We start from the raw sequence: 17,990 nt of genomic DNA on the forward strand, positions 1-17,990 counted from the left end.
CCCTCCCCTGACTGGAGTCGGGTGGTGAAAGCTGACATTGTCCCAAACCACTACGTAATTTTGCAAGTCAGCCCTCACCAGCTATCTGTCATTCACTGGCAACAGGACAGTTATGCAGAGCCTCTGAGAGAGCTAACAGATGACCAGTGTTGTAGGGCCCAACAGGGGGATGTGGCCAATGACACCATCACCTGATTGGCCTGGCACTCGTTCAAGCTGAAGCTAGCATCATCTACATATGCAAATAAATATGGAGACTCACAGGCCACAAGCACTATTACTCTGTGCAAAACCAAGCACACAATTAAAGTCAAGCATTCCCTGCATATTTTTATTGGTTCCAAAAGTTAGTCTCAACCAGGCACTATAACTGTAAAAAGAGAGACATTACTGTACTCTGATGAGGTTGTACCTATAAATACTGATATCTCATCTTCCTCACCCTATTGCTGTGTCTCTTAACAGAGGCCTGATACAGGTGTCTCAGGTTTGGTTCAGGTTTTTTTTTCTTTTTGTATTTTTCTTATGATATCCCGTGAGTTGCACCCGTGAAAGTCTCTCTTCCCATGGGCTTGTGGATGGCGTCGGCGACCAAAATTTTTGGGTTAGCGTTAGGTAAATGGTTCTGCTGAATTTACTCTAAACCTATATGCGCATAACTCTGTTCACCATTTTTTTTTTTGCTTGTTGCAGCCAGAACCCACGAGGTGATCAGTCTCGCACCATCCTTTCTCTTGGGAGGCAACCAAACACTCAACTCCAGGTGGCTGTTGCTGTCACCATTACCCGCCAATTTCCACCACCTCCATTTGATCACCTGGAGCTCCTTATAGCAATCAAATGATAGGTGGCCCCACCTTCCGAGGAACCGTCAGCTGCGTGATGACGTCAAGCAGCAGGTGCCAAAAGAAAATAAATAAACAAACCCAAAACACTGTGTGTGTGTGTGTGTGTGTCTGGGAATGGCGGTCTACCCACTCGTAACACCATGTCAACAATTGCTGTCTGCTGTCAGGGACCGAAAGGTCACTCGCATGGGGTGGTAGTATAACGTTTCCGGAATAATGGTTAATTCTTTGAGAAAACCTGTTAATACCATTCATCTGTCAGGACCTCAGATGTCCAACCTGGGCTGCTGTCCTAATGCTTGTTAGCAAAGTCTATGGATTGCCCCTGTAGACTTTACAGCACTCTTATCAGTGTTGAGCACCTTGGAGAGGCACAGATATTTGGGTTACTGCACCCCAAGAGAACAATCACAGTCATATGACCCAGCAGCATATCCCAAAGTGCCTTGCCTCCAGAGGCCTTTGTCACTCACCTTCTAACCCAAGAGGATCCTCACATTGGAAAATTACATTTTATATTACATTTTATAATAATAGGCTCTAATGTGGCTGGAATTTAAACTAAAACAGGCAACGCATCATAAGGATTTTCTTAGTGCTCTCTGGATCACAGAGAGACTGAGAAACAGAGTGGCACACAGCTGATAGTGTTAAAGGAAAAAACCCAGTTACCTGAATGGAATGAAAGATATGTCTTTGATTCACTGTGGGGCTGATGTTCAGATGATTCAATAAAAATGATCAGTTTAAGAAGAATACTTTGTTCAGTGTTTGATTAACAGATCTGTAGCTGAACATTGATAACTTCTCATTTGCTGATACATTGGGTACAGCTAGTTCAGGCCCAGGTCCTCTCGCACCTGAACTACTGGACACCTCACTTCATTGGCTTCCTGTTATCGCTTGCATCAAGTTCAAAACCTTGGTGCTGCATTCACGACAGTGAATGGGACAGTCCCCTCATACCTACAATTGGCCATCAAACCCTATGTTCCACCAAGATCTCTACACTCCAACCATGGGGCAACTGATTGTCCCATCCCAATGGGGTTGCTCCTCGCAGGCACAATCCCTGTCTGTACTGGTCCCACAGTGGTGGTATGAACTCCCCATGGAGGTTAGGACAGCGGAATCACTGGCCATCTTCTGACGCAGACCGAAGACCCACCTCTTCAGACTGCATCTCAGTTCCACCTCAGAATCCACCCCCTAACACCTCCTACTTCTAGCGCTTGCGGTTAATTTTACATATAGTACGGTAATGTGTTTTGGATTCTGTGATCTAGTTACTGATGTATGGTGGTATACGTGGCTTCCCTTTTCTAGTCAGGTTGCAAAAGCTAACTTGTGGTAAGACTTGAATGGTGTTATGTTCACACTTGCTGGTTTGGGAGTGTTGTTAGCCTGGTCTGACACTGTTGCTCATTTAATTTGAATGGATGCACTTATGTTCTGTTGTGCTGGAAGTTGCTCTGGGTAAGAGCATCTACTAAATATATGTAGGCCTAATGTAATGCAATTGTAACACTTTCACAATCTCTTTCTGTAAGTTAATAAGCCCTACCCCATCTAAGAGTAGCCTATGTCACTGATCATTAGAGGAAATATAAGAAGAATCGAGACACAATCTGGCTTTAAAACAGATTACGTTTGTCTGTTCTGAGAATAGAATTTTACTCCCCGTTATACAAAATGAACGTCATCTGAGTCGTGGACAATAATAACCACAAGATGGTGCTACTGTGTTTAAACATACATGCCGTCGTGCAAAAATTAAGTTTATAAAATTCGTTTAACAATAAAGTGATCCTTCTTTTCTTATCACCTTCGCAAGATTGCATGCGTTAATAAGAGACATATTAATTATTATTTTTTAAATGCATATGGTGTATACCGCTGTTTTTTAAAGCGTTGACACTGCTAGAATTTAAGATACAGCACATTACGCATTATTATTAATAAGTATTTATTTGGAAAACAGAAGCACATTAAAATTTAACTGTATCAATGTACATATATACGATAACCATCCGCATAAGCCCACTCAGGCATTTGTCCACATTTCTTTTCTCTATTTCGTCTGTCAATGGTCTTGCTTGGATTTGCCTGTATTTCCTGTAATACTGTAATACAGCCTGTAATACTGTACATAATTGAGGAGTCTGATGTGGACCTAATGTGTCGCACAGGTGACTTAGGGTGCACTACGTTTTGTGCACTATCGCCTTTTTTTCTCCGAAGAAGAACTTCTTGGAACAATAGGCAACAGTAACGCATATCGTAGGTATTTGGCTGGCTGATTTTGTTGAGACAAAAACATGTTGTATCTCTTACACGTTAAGATAATTCGTGCTAATTCGGGCTAATTCGTGTTTATTATTATTATTATTATTATTATTATTGTTGTTGTTGTTGTTGTTGGTGGTGGTGGTGGTGGCGTTGCTGTTGTTTTCATTTTCGTGCCCACCATCGGCAGCTGTATGTAATTGTGTAAAGGAATAGTGCCCTACTGTAAACAGTTAATCGAATGTCACTTTCCACCCTAAATCCGTGCCTACCATAAACGACAGACACGATGACGTCAGCGTCGAAACATTGAACTAAACAAGCCATTTTCACATGCGTAATGCTCCCCCGGAGTGCTTAACCTTGCAAAGACATTTTGCAGGAGTCACTGTGATTCAAAGCCAGGGCGAGTTTTTGTTCTTTTCTCGTTTTAATTCGTGGACCAGCCCTTTCTGCAGAGCGTGTCACCCGCATTACCCAGCCTCCGAACAGCATGTCCGCGAAGCCCAGGGAGGAGCCCGGTTCGGAGGGGAGATGGTTTGCGGAGGATTTCGAGACGATCGGACGCGTCGACAGCCCCGTGCCTCGTTTTGATGAGCCCGGGGATGTGCCACAGTTAAAAAGCTGGGAGGACAAGACCTTTGCGGAGAAACAATTTTACCACCAACCTGACAGCGATCGGAAACGGCCTCCCGTTGCCATGGAAACTGCATCTACAGGTAAAACGAGCAATCTAGGGCCGGGTGCACATAAACCAGTGGTTCTCTTGAGAATATTTAACGATTTATTGCCAATTGGGAAGTTATATCGGGGCATTTTACGCCTTGACCTTTGTTAATGTGTTCATTTTCGTGGAGAGCTGGGTGCAACTTTTCTTAAGATGGCTAGCTAGCTAGCCACGGGTAACTTAATTGAACAAAGTTGGTTTGCTAGTCCCACAAGCTTCTTTGATAATAACAATTAATAGCTCAATAAAACGATCCAGATAGAACAATTTGCCTCTCAGTTGGGTAGCCAGCTGGCATTAACGTTATGTGCATGTGTTAGTTGATTGTTAGTTTGAGGTCCGTTCCGTGTAAAATGGCTGTCGAGTTGGGTAACGTTATCTACGGGACTGGTAATGTGTAATTACCCTGTCATGAAATAAGAAAGTTCGCTGTCACTTAGATGCGTAGATGTTCAACGCGCAAGCTGGTGTGTTTTCAGTCCGTTATTGCTGCATTAGGTCCACGTGTAGTTAATCACATTTATTTTAAATCATCTGCCTCAAGGGGAGATGAGCTGTTAACACAAGTTTGTTTAGGGAAGTGACTTGGCTTTGTGCGTGTGAAACGTCGACGAATAGGCCTATTAATCGCCTTGCTGTCTTTACGAGCGTAAATCGTCAAATAAATATTCAGTTAATATTATTCAGTTAATAATTGTATTGGATGAATGTTTATTTTTATTTACGCTCGTGCCGATTTATCGCCCACGGTAGGCTATGTAAAACTTTACTCTATGCGCGCAAATGTAATTTACATCACTCTCTAAAATGAGCAGACTCTTAACACAAGCTGTGTCATTTCTTGCACAACGGTACAATACAGTGCACCCTAAAACTGTCTCTACCAATATTTCTCCTAATTCCCAGAGGAATTTCACGGGCAAGATTGTAATTGAGAGCAAGGTTTAATTCGACCGTGTAAGATACTGTTTTCATTCCGTCTGGAAGTTTAGAAAGTTAACCGCTATCGAGACGGGCCGAGACAAAGGGTTATATAACCTTAATAGTACGAAGGTAGCGCTGTCGCCTAAAAGAATGCAAAGTTTATGTAACTGGGCCAACAGGCACCCTCTGAATGAGGGAACTGAGAAGAGAGGGGGCGGTGAGGGGTTGTTGGGTTGTTGGGAGGACCCTCGGAAAGCACAGTTCGGCGCGGCTGGCTAGAGGAAGCAGTTAGCCTCGCTACGGATTGGCGACCGTATTACACTCAGATTGGCCCGAGTTCCCGAGATGTTGTCCTCGAATCAGCTATTTAGTCACGGTTTCAGGTGCAGGTCCATCAGCTGTCCCACAGGAATGCGCACCATGGGAATCAACATGCTTCACACGCTTATGTGCACATGCGTACGCAGACATCATAGACACACACGCACACAGGCACACACCTTCCATCCAAGGAAGGTTGCATAACTGTCATGTTCTTCAGCCATCTCAGTGGCGTGTTGGTTGAAACAAGGGGTGGGGTTACCTGGGCATAGCAGACGACCTCTCCAGGTTTTCAATGTATAGTGAATAAATCAAAGCTCCCTGTTTAGTTACAGATCTCACTCGTGCTTCATAGCACAACAGGAGGAATGCAGTGCATGCATGATATATGTGCACAGCATAGCTCAGAGGGAATGGAATGCACGCAATCCGGGCTTTTTAACATGCATTGCGTATGGATGGCACAGCAAAGACTAAACGAATACCATGAAAAACAAAGTGTGCTGATTTGTGCCGTTTCTCTCGGGAGTCCTAGCGGAGCTTGAATGGTGGCCAGCTGGCTTGGTTAGCTGAGTTTCAAATTAGAAATGTTTATTGCTGGAGTGTGAACAGGAAAGACTTTGTGGAAGTCTGGGGTGGATTCTCCACCCCTATACATCCCGGCACATACTCAATTCATCATTCCCCATCATGTAAAAGCTTAAACAGTGAGATAGGGTCTGAGGAGGGGGTGAGACAAACAATGATTATTGGCTAAATTTACAAAAGTTTCATACTTTTTGATTCATAACAATGCAGATATTGGATCTCACCTACATGTTGCACCATATACATGTACTTTTTTTGTGAAACATTTCATCCTGTTTTGTCAAAAGCATTTCATACTTTCAGGCTGGAAGTCGTTGTGGATGAGGCATCTGGTAAATGACTAAATTTAGATGTAATGTATTTATGGTGTTGATAAACCAATCAGAGTAGTGTTAGGGTGTGGCCCTTCCAGAACACTATCATGTCTGACTCACCTACATGCTGTCATCTCTGTACTTGATGATTGATACTTCTTTATCTTTGGCGAGTCACCCTTTCGCTCTCATTTTTATCAGTTTTGCTGGCACGGCGCTCTTCTGGATATCTCCCCTGTGCCCTTGTCATCGGAGTGGGTCACTTCAGCGCGTTCTTGTCACGCAGCAAAATGAACAGAAGCCCTAATGTTCAGAAGGGAGGGATTTTTATTGTTTTATTTTCTCCAGGCCGCCCACGTCCGAGCACCTTGTGTGGCTCCGCCGTCCCGTTTGCTGCGTCAACATCAGACGCCAGGCCGAATGGAAGATGACTCACCGCGGTAATGGAAGTATGTTAACAGTGATCTGAAGAGACAGCGACGCTCCGCCGCCGTTCTAAATTGCGTTCACGTGAGCGGAGCAGGAGATAATGGATTCACCACAAATTCAATTATAATGGTTATTTTTATAAGGGCCGTCGTTCCTCCGTGTGTGCGTGCCTGTGTGTCTCCAGATTGTCAGTGAAAGGTGTGTAAAGTTCCCAAAGCGATCAGATGGCCTGAATCCTTATAAAAATCCTGCTGTGGGATTCATGGATATAACAGTGTGTAATAGTCTGCAAGAAGTCATTTAAAGGATGGAGCCAGTCAGCAGTGACGGGTTGTGTTATGTGTGTTCCATATTTAGTCTGCACCCCTGATGGCTCATTGGCACAGGTTATTCCTGGAAAGCGCTGGCGTTTCCCATGGACACAGCACTCTGTTCATCAGCTGACACTAAACCTGTGAGGGGTATGTTCAGTCTAACCTCTACGGTGCTTTGTTCTTAGCTTTGAATGCCAAATGCAGGAAAGTTATTATTAAAGTTTGCTTTCCTTTCACGTCATCACGAGTTTGGCAGCCACTGAAAATAGCAAGAAAATGTTCTGGAAAAATTGGAAAAGTAATACCTTCTGACGTTTGTTGCGGCTTTCTGAACCAGGCCTGTGCTGTATGCATTGTGAATGTTAACTTGTTCCCCTGCTTGTTCACACACTTGTTAGAGTATGTTATGCTGGGCTGTTCTGAGACAGCACACTCTGGGGCACAGAGGAGTCCATTGGTTGTTGTGTTCGGCAGGGTTCTACTTAACTGTGTCTGAAATGTACTCTCTGCCAGGCTGTGTCCTGTGACTGTCAGTAAATGGCTGTAGACAGCCTCACAGGGTAGGGTCTTGACTCCACAGGCTGCTCAGCTTGGGGACCAAAGTGCTAACATGCCGACGATGTTCTTGCTTAACAAGGAATCACATCACAGAAACAAGAGAAGCATTTGCCTGGGTCCTCTGAAGAACCACAGCCATGCGTTTAGCAATGGTGTCAAGAATTGCAGCCAGCACCAGTGTCAGCTCTTCACTTCTGTTATACAGAGGCACTTTAAAGAAATCCAATCAGGCCGGCGCTGCATTCGCTTGGAGATGTTCCGCTGGCTGGATCTGGAGTGAGGGGATTAAGCTGATGCCTGCAGCACGTGTCTCAGGTTACCTGGAACCAGGGAAAATCCAGGCAACCTCTTCAGCTGGTGATGTGAATTTAAAATCTTCAAACCTACGCCTAGGACTGGAGTTTCAGGTAGTTGCAGTGCAATGCATTCATTCACCCCGACCATTTCCTCTGGAATGTGTTTATATGGTCCCAAAATCTCGGGACACTGTCATGTGTCCACAGTACATGCCAGCATGACTCCTGAGCCAAGCATCTTTAGCAAAGCAGTCAATTACATTCTGTAACATCAATAACAGTGTTGTCATCCCTTTTTAGGTTACATTAAGCCAACAAAGACTGTCCACTGTATGAATTTTGCTAGACTGTATTGTTCCTTCCTAGGGACGGGAGAGGAAACTGCCTGGGAGCATTTACTGTCTTGGGTTTTGTTTGGAGTTATCCATAAGGTTTATTTTACACCGTGAGATAAGAAATCCCATTCATTTCCTTTATGCAGGCAGACCCCAGGAGAGAACAGCCGCATTCAATCGCAACCAATTAATATTCTGCATGTTTCAAGGAACAATGCGTGTCTAGCGAAAATAGCGAAAATAGCCGGTGAATGCTCTCATTGTTATTCCAGCAAAGTCGGATTTCCCCTGTTCAGCAGTCTAGAAAACAATATGCAGGTTGTGCTATTGTGCGTCTGAGGGCGGCTAGGAGTCTTGTTCTGATAACCAGCTCAGAGCTTGACTCCATCCTTTGAACAATGGTCACCATGTGATGAATTTGTCCATCACAATCCCCAGCAAAAACGCAGATTCACGCTGACTAAACTGTTCGTGTCTGGATTCATTCAGCCATTGGGGAGCAAGGTTTTGCATGTTAGTGATTAAGGGATGCTGTATGTTTGTGTGCATGAGCAGACACTGATAAGAGCACACACATACACATACACATACAGGCAACTGCACCTGCAAGCATGCACGATTGGTCAATGCCCTAACAAGACAGAGGAGGCGGGGTCATTTCCCGTCCATCCCTGACCTGGACCAGGTGCAACCTAGGTCAGGTCTGTGTCCCAGCCACCTTTAATATTAGTCCCCTGTGACTGTCATGCCCAACCAGGGAGAGTCTTCACCCTGGTCAAGGCGCTCTGCTTGTTTGTCTTAGACGGACGCAACTCTCCGTCAGTCTACCCCAGGAGCAGCTGACCTCAGCTCGGTGAGCTCAGTTACTGCTGCAGGGCTGGAATAAGAGCTAAGACGACAGCCTGAAAGCCTATTGATCCTGTCTGAGTATGGAAAGTCATGCCATAAAATGAAATGAAAATTCAGCCAGAAGGGCTTGTCAGGCCACCGCATTGATGAGGTGGGGATGGGGGTGAGAGCTCCTGCACTCTGCTTAGACTATTAATGGACCTCCACTTCTTACAAGTTTTACTCCTCTTTGTCTGAGCAGTGTGGTGTAGTGACAAGGAGCAGGACTTGTTACCCAAAAGTATACTGGTTCAATTCCCAGGTGGGGCACTGCTGTTGTACCCTTGCGTGAGCTATTTATCCCTAAGCTGCCTCAGTAAATATCAAGCTAAATAAATGGATAACATGTAAAAAGTAAATTTTCATAGTGGAGTGGATCATTTTTCTGTATATTATCCAGGAAATGAAACCCATGCTGATGACTGTTCTTAAAGCTGTACACACCCAAGAGCAGAGCCCTAAAAAGCTTCCTCTGATTGTACAGCTTGCTGATGAAGTAACACCGGCTAATATACTAATATCTCACACCAGTTCTGCTTACAAGTGACATATCAGTATCAACCAAATTACGAAACAAACCAAAAACTCCTATTGGGAGCTATGGGACACTGAAACACTGGGAACAAAGCAAACTTAACAGCTCTGAGGCTCTTAAGACAAAATTACACACAAGTGTCTCCTCACTATAAGGGGTATGAAGCAACGAAAGATCCTGACCACGTACAGGTTCAATGACCATAACCTGGCTGCAGTGAAAGACTAACATAAAAAACATAGATCAGAAAAGATTAAAGGCTATGTGGATACTCTGAGACAGGTGAAGAGGAAACAAAGATGCACTTTCTCCTATATTGTCATAAATTCCACACAGGACATAAATACATATTTTGAATTCCCCCTCCCCACAGTTAAAAAATGAAATGATGAAGAGAAATTGCCAATAGACATATTTCTGGGAGAGGGAAATACTGCACAGGAAGCGGCAGGAAGCATCCACCCATATGTAACCCCTATATTCCTTTTCCGATTGTTTGTTTTTCATCTTTTTTTTCCTGTTTTAGTAATGCATCAGTTTTAGGAGTTTAACAATAGCGTAGTGTAATTTTGTCTGTGAAAATGTCTGTAAAAATTGCTTTAGCAGTACTGTATTTGAAGTTGAATTTGACAGAGATAGTGAGCGAAAAGGAGAGAGTGAAAGAAGGGGAGGCAGAGAAAGAGAGTGAGAGAAAGAGGGAGGATGAGTGTAAGAGTGAGAAAGAGAGAGAGAGAGAGAGGGAAGGAGGGAGGGAGGGAACGCTAAAAGAAGAAACTGTTTTTCAGAAGGATGTAAAGGAAGAGGCCAAGAGCAGGATAGACCCGTGAGAAATTACCCACACTCCACCTCTGCCAATGAGCTGAATCCCAGCAGCCATAGTCCCTGAGCTCACACAGTGTCAGCCTTCCTCAGTGGCCAGCTGCTCCACCCTCTGCATGAAGAGCTATTCCCAGACCAGCCGTCTCAAGCCAGCGCTAATGAGAGCATCTGCCCAGAGAACAAAAATGTCTTCATTTTCCCTGTGAGGATGAACACCTATCTCAGGGACTTGCCTTCCCCACTGGGACTTTGTATCTGAGATTACCAGTGATACTGGTCTAATGAGCTTGTGACGGGACAACAAAGCAGCAGCCAGGCAAAAAAATTCCAAAATGGAGCCAAACAACAAATGAAGTGGCAAGGGTGTTTTTATTGGTTCCCAGGCGTGCAGGTGAAGATGAAGGCTATATACAGTGCAGGTGGCAAAAGTATCAAAATAAACAAAAAACAGAACTCAAGCAACAAATATGCAACCAAAACAAAAAGAATAAAATAACAAACAGGTGAACAAAACCATTTACAGGGGTTTCCAATAATACCCACTCACTGTACACGCTTAGACTCCCATTCAACCAACTACCCTAAAATGAGGGCAAAGACTCCCTTATATACCCTCCTAGCTGGCTGGGACGATCCAAAACAATTTTAATTCTTTTTAATCCAAAATTGGTAATATTGTAATAAATCGCAGAAATAATTTACATTACAAATAGCCTTTCAATTATAACACATTTTCCACATTTTCAGATTTACCCATGTTCTGAAAATAAAAATATATGCAATCTGGTGTTAACTGGACTATACCACCCGATGTACATTATATTATGAATACAGTCCCAGTGCAACGAATAATCCTTTGCTCCCTGATGACTCGGACACAGTGGCTGCGGACTGAAACACAAACAGATGCGCGGTAAGACGTTTGCTAGTTAGTATGCCCACACGGTACCATAAAACATTTAAAACAAAGTTAAGACTATTTAACTATGTTTTTAACAGCGTGTAGCTTCACTGCCCTCTGTTAGTTGGCCACCCTAACAGCAACAGTGTAGCCTAACAGTAATTTAAAACTTTGTTTCTAAATGTGTGCAGTGCACTCGGTTGCGAACTAACAAACTTACATCGGAATTCCGCGAACTGTTTTTGTACAATACGGGTAAGTTACAGTCGTGTACAACGTTATTTTTGTATTGTCCCAATTATAGAGGCATTCCGTAACAGGGTAGCAGCTCCGTTGCAGAGCTCAAACACAGTGATATGATGCTGTGGCTTGAATGCAAGCCACAGCATCATATCAAAGGCAAAGGACTGGTGCACAGTTTGTTTCAGCGTTGTATCACACTGAAAATGGAATTTCACTCCTACAGAGAGCATCGCCTGTGGCCTTGCAGGAATAGGTGTTTCAGCAGCATCTCCTGTCTCATCGGTGTCATATTCTTCTGACAGTGCAATAAGTTGGTTATTGATGGGAAGGGATTGGTTTCCCCGCTTGCTGTGTCTGCAGGCGAAAGGCTTAGGGATCGTGCATGTGGGGCTCGACTGCTTCTGTCTGACAAATGACCTTCAGTGACCTCAGTCCCCTCAAACCTACATACACACAAACATGCACGTACACCTGCATGCACGTACACACATACTCACAGTCCAAGAACACCACACCAACCCCTCACATTTACAGAAACATTAATGACCAGCACAGTATGTTTGTACCAGCAATATTAGGAAGACATGCCAATGGGAGAAAGCCATGGTGCCACGTTATAGTGACTCTGATGTTTTAAATATCCCCATTGGTTAGAAATATTGATGGAAGGACTACAGAGCAGAAATATTGCTGCGTTTCAGCCCTGTGAGCTGAAGCTGAGTGATGTAAGAAAAGCAGTAGAAAGAGTGAAGGAGACTGCAGTGGTGTGACGGACGCTTCAGCTCTGCCGCTCCGTCAGAGGGGAGAATTTAGAGGTGGCACTCTCACTGCAGGACAGCGGAGCGAGGACTCTAGGGATGGCACAGGACTCGGCAGATGGTTGCCTCACGCTGGCAGGAGCCATTTCGTCCCCGCTCTGGGCTGACACCAGAGTCACGAGAGAGACACAACAGACTGCGCCGTGCCCGGAAAGCCAAGCACTGGGCTGCGTTAAAAGCCACGCCCAAACCCCCTCTCCTCTCCACACCCCCTCGCCAGCGAGCTCCATGTGAGGGTTCCCTCCTCTTACAGGCCACTATCAGCACTGTTTTGTCACTTAGTGGGTGACCGTACACTCACACATGTTGGTTACACCCAAACACCTGGTTTATCTATGCAGGAAATTTAAGCACCCTGCTCCTAGGGGCTTGATGTCAAAGCCCCAAAAAGGTCTAGTTCCCAGACCAGTTCATATGCCATGGGGAACCCTCTTCTTCATGTGACATGGTGGAGTCCTGTCCTTTGTGTGACATGGTGGAGGCCTGTCCCTTGTGTGACATGGGGAGCCTTGTCCTTCATGTGACATGGTCACTGCATAATGTGGGGAGCTGTGACCTTTGTGTAACATGGGGGCAGTGCTTGTGAGTAGCTGGGTTGTGGATGCAGTCACAGGGTCAGAGAGAGGGCAGCTGCCAGGGCAATGGGAGTTCAGTACTCGCACTAACTACTCTAGACCACTCATATGAGAAAGCAGCAGGACTTAGACCAGAGGGACAGGAGAAACTGCATGTGAGCTGCTCCATAGACCCACACATACATACACAAACACACATGCACAGACAGTGACACACACGCGCACACACGTGCACACACACACACACATACACACACACACATGCACACACACACATGCACGCACACACACGCACGCACACAAATGCACATACACACAGTGCAAAGTGGCACCACAGTGTAGTGTGAGAGTACAGGCTCAGTGGTTGCCCAGTAGAAATGACAGTTTGAATCCTCCCGTGCTGGTAGGACAGGCAGCAGTCGCTAACGGGCTTCATTCTGCTTCACTGCGCAACACCACCCAAACAAATGCATACAAGCTGGAGATTTACTGTGTGCAACTAGCATTTGGAGCTGTAATGAATCCCCCCAAAAGAGATAAAAGCAAGTTAAAATTAGACAGCATGTCCTGTAATCCCAGCACCCACCCAGTGCCAGCAGAGCAGCAAGCTCAGGGAAGACTCCACAGCAGAGAGGACGGAACAGTATCTGCCGTCTCAGAGACACGGTTTCCGCTGCTCCAGGTGAGCCATCTGCCACTGCGTTACGAGCCAGGAGGAAGGCTGAGTCTACCTGCACTTCACGGGAGAGAGCAGCCAGAAATCTGTACTACAGGCGCGTGAGAGAACACGGCTCCATGCCACTAATGTTAGTTGTGTTGTCTGACCTTCCCCCGAGGTCATTAGCACCCAGCGTCAGCAGTCCAGGTTACAGGCCTGAAGCCTGTGTGCATTTTTTTTTTTTTTTTTTTATGAAGCCAAAGGAGTCTATCTGTGGGAGGCCATCTATAGAAGCCTCCAGGGAAGTATTTTTGCCATTTTTGGCTTTTGGCTGTCACAAATCATTCTGAATGGATGCACGGTGTTGTTATGAGCGTGTTTCACAGTGACAGGGCTGTGGAAGACAGCTTTGTGACCGTGTGCCTGTGTATGACGTGTTGTTGCTGCATGTTTGGAATCAATATCACGTATAGAAAGTGTGTGAAGATGCTGATCTTGGATCAGCTGCTCTGACCTCAATCCTCATGCTAGCATCTGTGCAAAAAAGTTGGGACTGGTCCATGGGAAATGACACTCAGGGGAAGTGTTGTTCTTGCACCATTGTGAGATAAGTGGAGGCAGAAGTTCATCTGGCTGGAGCAGGCAAAGCATAATTTAGCTCACAAGCTTCATCTTCAATACTGAACCAACGGCAGTACTGATTTTCTGTGCTGTTTCTGTTTCTGTGCTGATGCAACTGTACAGTCCTGATGCAGGTATATCAACTGATATCGAAGTTGCATTCTGACACAATTCTCATGACTTATTGCACAGCGAGCAGACAGAACGTCAAAACTTGAACAGGACCGACTCACATTTTTCCATTCAAGTCTCCTAGACGGTGTTGCAGGAGCTGAATGGAACCAGAAACAGGAACCAAACACTTCAATTGCAGCGTGCCTCAGGGAATTGATTTTTAATTCATCCAGAAATGTATCCTTTCTTTTTGAATGTTTAATGCCAAAAGAACCTGGCCCAAATCTGTCATAAATGCTAGGAGTTTGTCTCTCTCTCCAAAACTGGCTTTCTTGTAACTCCTCAGTAATTAATTTTAGTATTTGGCTAATTTATTAGCATTCATTAGCGTTTCATTCATTATTCATTAGCGTTTGGCTTTGCATACTTGACTCCAGCACATTAATTGTGTGGTGCAGCTGTAATTCTAAGTGCTGTGTAAACAGGAGACACAGTGCCCTGGGCTGTAGGTATGCTGCACTGTGCAGACTGCTGGGCGTCCCCCAGTGTAAGCGCGCTGTATTACATGATGCTCTGGTGGGTCACTGCACAGTTGGAGGTTTTATTACAGGGTTGAACAGACGTCCTGCTGGCCTGCCCACCGTGGGCAGCCGAGCCTGCAAGCCTCACAGGCATCCATCAACATGCTGCAGCCTTCGGTCTGAGATACACACATGCACACACTCACACGCACAGATGTACACACACACACACACAGACAAGCACACAAACTGTTACACAGACGGTTGAATGTGAGACACACACACGCTCGCAACCACACAGATATGCACAGAATTCTATGCGTGCACACACAAACACACACATCCACAGATACACACAGATATGCACACATAAAATGTTATGCGGATAGTTGACTCTGTCAGACACACACAGATATGCACACATAAACTGTTATATGGATGGTTGACTCTGTCAGACACACACAGACAGAGCTCATAGCACTGATGTGACCTAGCTAAAGCAGTGACTTCAGCTTAGCCTATGCCTGTAGCTGTCTGTGTTACCAGTGTCGCCAAACCAAGTGACTCATGTCTCTCATGTCCCTCCTCCTCATGTGAGTCAACAGTGTCGCAGGGAGGACAGGGTGTGGCATACAGAGGGCCTGCATGGGCATTGCCTGTCAGCATGTGGTGAGGGCTGTGAGCACCGTATGGGTAGAGATCCGACCTCAGCACACCGGTAATCTGAGACAGAGGTGGGCAGAGCTCACACACCAGCCTCTCTAAGCCCCCCGCCCCCCCCCGACCGCCTTCAATCATGTGACACTGGGGCCGGGCACTGCAGAACACATCTGCAGGCATCCCCCCTCCCCCATGCATGGAGAACAGAGACGGATGCACAGCTGCGGCTGCAACCTTTGTCCCCAACACTAACATCTGCCTAGCTCTATGTGCACCCGCAACCTGAGCTGTAGTTACCAAGGGCCGTGAGGTACACGAAAAGAAGACACATAGTCAGAGGTGTTTAGGGTGATCTCTCAGGGGCGATTCTGTCCAGGTAAAACACCACAGTCCTCTTAGCTACACCAGGTTAAAAATAGAAGCCCCTGAATGCTCGCTTAATGAGATATGTAGGACGGCAGAGAGAGAGGAGCAGATAGGATCTGGTGCTGTGCTAGTCTGCAGAAAGCCCCACCCTGTAATGCAGCTCCTCCAATCACGTTAAGGTAAGGGCCACAGAGCTGACCGACAGGGAGCACCTGATTGGTCGTTGGGGAATCTTGCATCTCCTCCCCTCCAGATGTCCAGAGAGCGGGCAGATCTGAGCAGCACACGCCCTGGTGTCATGATCATCACTGCATCTGAGAAGGAGACGCTCTCTGTCCTGGCTCTCCATCCATCACCCTTCTCTGTCATTCTGTCCCCCTCTGTCTTCCTCTCCCTGACTCCATCACTCCCTCCCCTTCTATCATTCTCTCCCTCTCTTTCTCCCCCCTCTCCAACACTCTCCCTCTCTATCATTCTTTCCCTCTCTTTCTCCCTCTCTCTCTATCATTCTCTCCCTCTCTTTCTCCCTCTCTCTCTCTCTCTCTCAAATTCAAATTCAGTTCAAATTCAGAAAAGCTTTATTGGTATGACCACAGAGATGTAGTGTTGCCAAAGCAATTTTCACATAAATATGCAAACAAAACTCTCTTCCTTTTTCTCTGTCTCTCTCTCCCTCTTTATCTCAATCTCCTTCTCCCTCCATCACTCTCACTCCCTCGTTCTCCCCTTTATCTCTTTTTCTGTCTCCCCCCCCTTTATCACTTTCTCTCTGTTACTGTCTTCCTTCTCCCCATCACCCCCCCCCCGCCCCGTATCCTCTGTGACATTCTTCTGTCCATATCATGTGCCTGATGATGGAATTCCATTACCATTTTCTGCATTTTCGTAATAATGTTTGTGTGCAGCACTCATATTCCTATGTTAAATAGTAGATACTCTTATAGTCATAGGCAGGAAATTCATCAAGTTGGCAGAAGGTGAGAAACCCCAGAATCCATTCTCTTGTAAAGCTTGTTGTCCAAACAACACAGCAGGCACACACTGCTGTTCAGCTGTGGGCAGACACTGCCCCAAGTGCACTTCACGCCCGTACGTGCTTAGTAAGGCTTAGGAGCTGCCCAGGTGCCATTGTGGCTCTTTCTCTCAGGCGTGTTAGCATGCTGTGACCCATTCCCACCCCCCTACAGAAATATGTCATCAATGTACACAATCCTTAAAGACAGGAGGGAGTTGTAGGGATTAATTGATTGGTTGATTAGTCGACTGACAGTAGTCAGGTGGACTGTCCTTCACCACAAAGCCCTGTACCCCTGGAGGCAGCCCGCTACGTTTAGATCAACACTTTGATAGCCCACACAGTGATAAGCCAAGCTCATGAGGGCTTTTGCCTTTGTCAAGACAGCTGAAGGAACAGAGGCTTAACACAGTACACTACAGTTATCAGTGAGATTTAAGGATTGCACTTGCTTTTGTTGTAACCATTAGGGCTGCCCCCGACTAAAGATTTTCCCAGTCAACTAGTAGTCGTTAGTTCAAGCGATTAGTCAACTAGTCGCTGCACGTTTATGATATTAATTTAATTATTTAAATATATTGATTATTTTATTTTGGGGGCATCAGAAAATGGTTTAAGTTCCAGGGCTGAGAAAGAGTGTTATAAGTAACATTGTTAACACTGTGCTACGTTACAGAGAAATAGTCTACAAAACCGTAATAACGAGCCTTTAAAATAGAAATTTTACAAGCGCAAGCACAAAGCGAGCTGCCTGTTAACTACGATGCTAACGGCAAAAGCGGTAATGATTCTGAATGTGTCGGAACAACCAGCAAGGAGACTGAACATTTTGTTAATTTATTTCAACACAGTATAACATAACACAACTTATAAACTTGTAACACCAACACAACAACTTATAAAACAAATGATAAATAAAAAAAGAAGTTAAACATGCAGAAGGCGAGGTAGCCTAATTTAGCTTCCCTTCCCACGAACACTTGGATAAGCCTAATAGCGCATATGACAATATTTATTTAGCTGCATATAGCCTTAACTTTGCAATTCGTGAATGTTAATTAGGCCATTAATTATTTAGCATAATGGAATAACCCTTTCGCGCGTATGGTCACACCGGTGTGATTAGCCGTTTAGCACGTATGCCAAAACCGGGGCGGTTAGAAAACTAGATTGGAAAAAATCTAGCTAATTTTATCTTTGAGGAAACAGCGATTTAACATTAAAAAATATAGCGAATGCTAACTGAAAACTATGTGAAGCTTAATAACGCTAATGAAAAAAGATAACGTTACAGACAGAAACTAATTTTCATGGTG

The 17,990-nt window shown here is 45.2% G+C and overlaps 1 protein-coding gene across 1 annotated transcript in view; it reads left to right on the forward strand.

The window, feature by feature from the left end:
- The first annotated feature begins 3,353 nt into the window (after positions 1–3,353).
- Positions 3,354–17,990, forward strand: part of LOC118792011 (reticulon-1-A-like) — a 48,523-nt gene continuing 33,886 nt past the window's right edge. Inside the window, exon 1 of the mRNA XM_036549690.1 lies at positions 3,354–3,853. Within this exon, the coding sequence (XP_036405583.1) occupies positions 3,628–3,853 (226 nt within the window). The 5' untranslated portion in view covers positions 3,354–3,627. The remainder of the gene's footprint in view (positions 3,854–17,990) is intronic.

This window comes from Megalops cyprinoides, chromosome 17 (genome assembly GCF_013368585.1).
Source record: "Megalops cyprinoides isolate fMegCyp1 chromosome 17, fMegCyp1.pri, whole genome shotgun sequence".
Lineage (NCBI taxonomy): Eukaryota > Metazoa > Chordata > Actinopteri > Elopiformes > Megalopidae > Megalops > Megalops cyprinoides.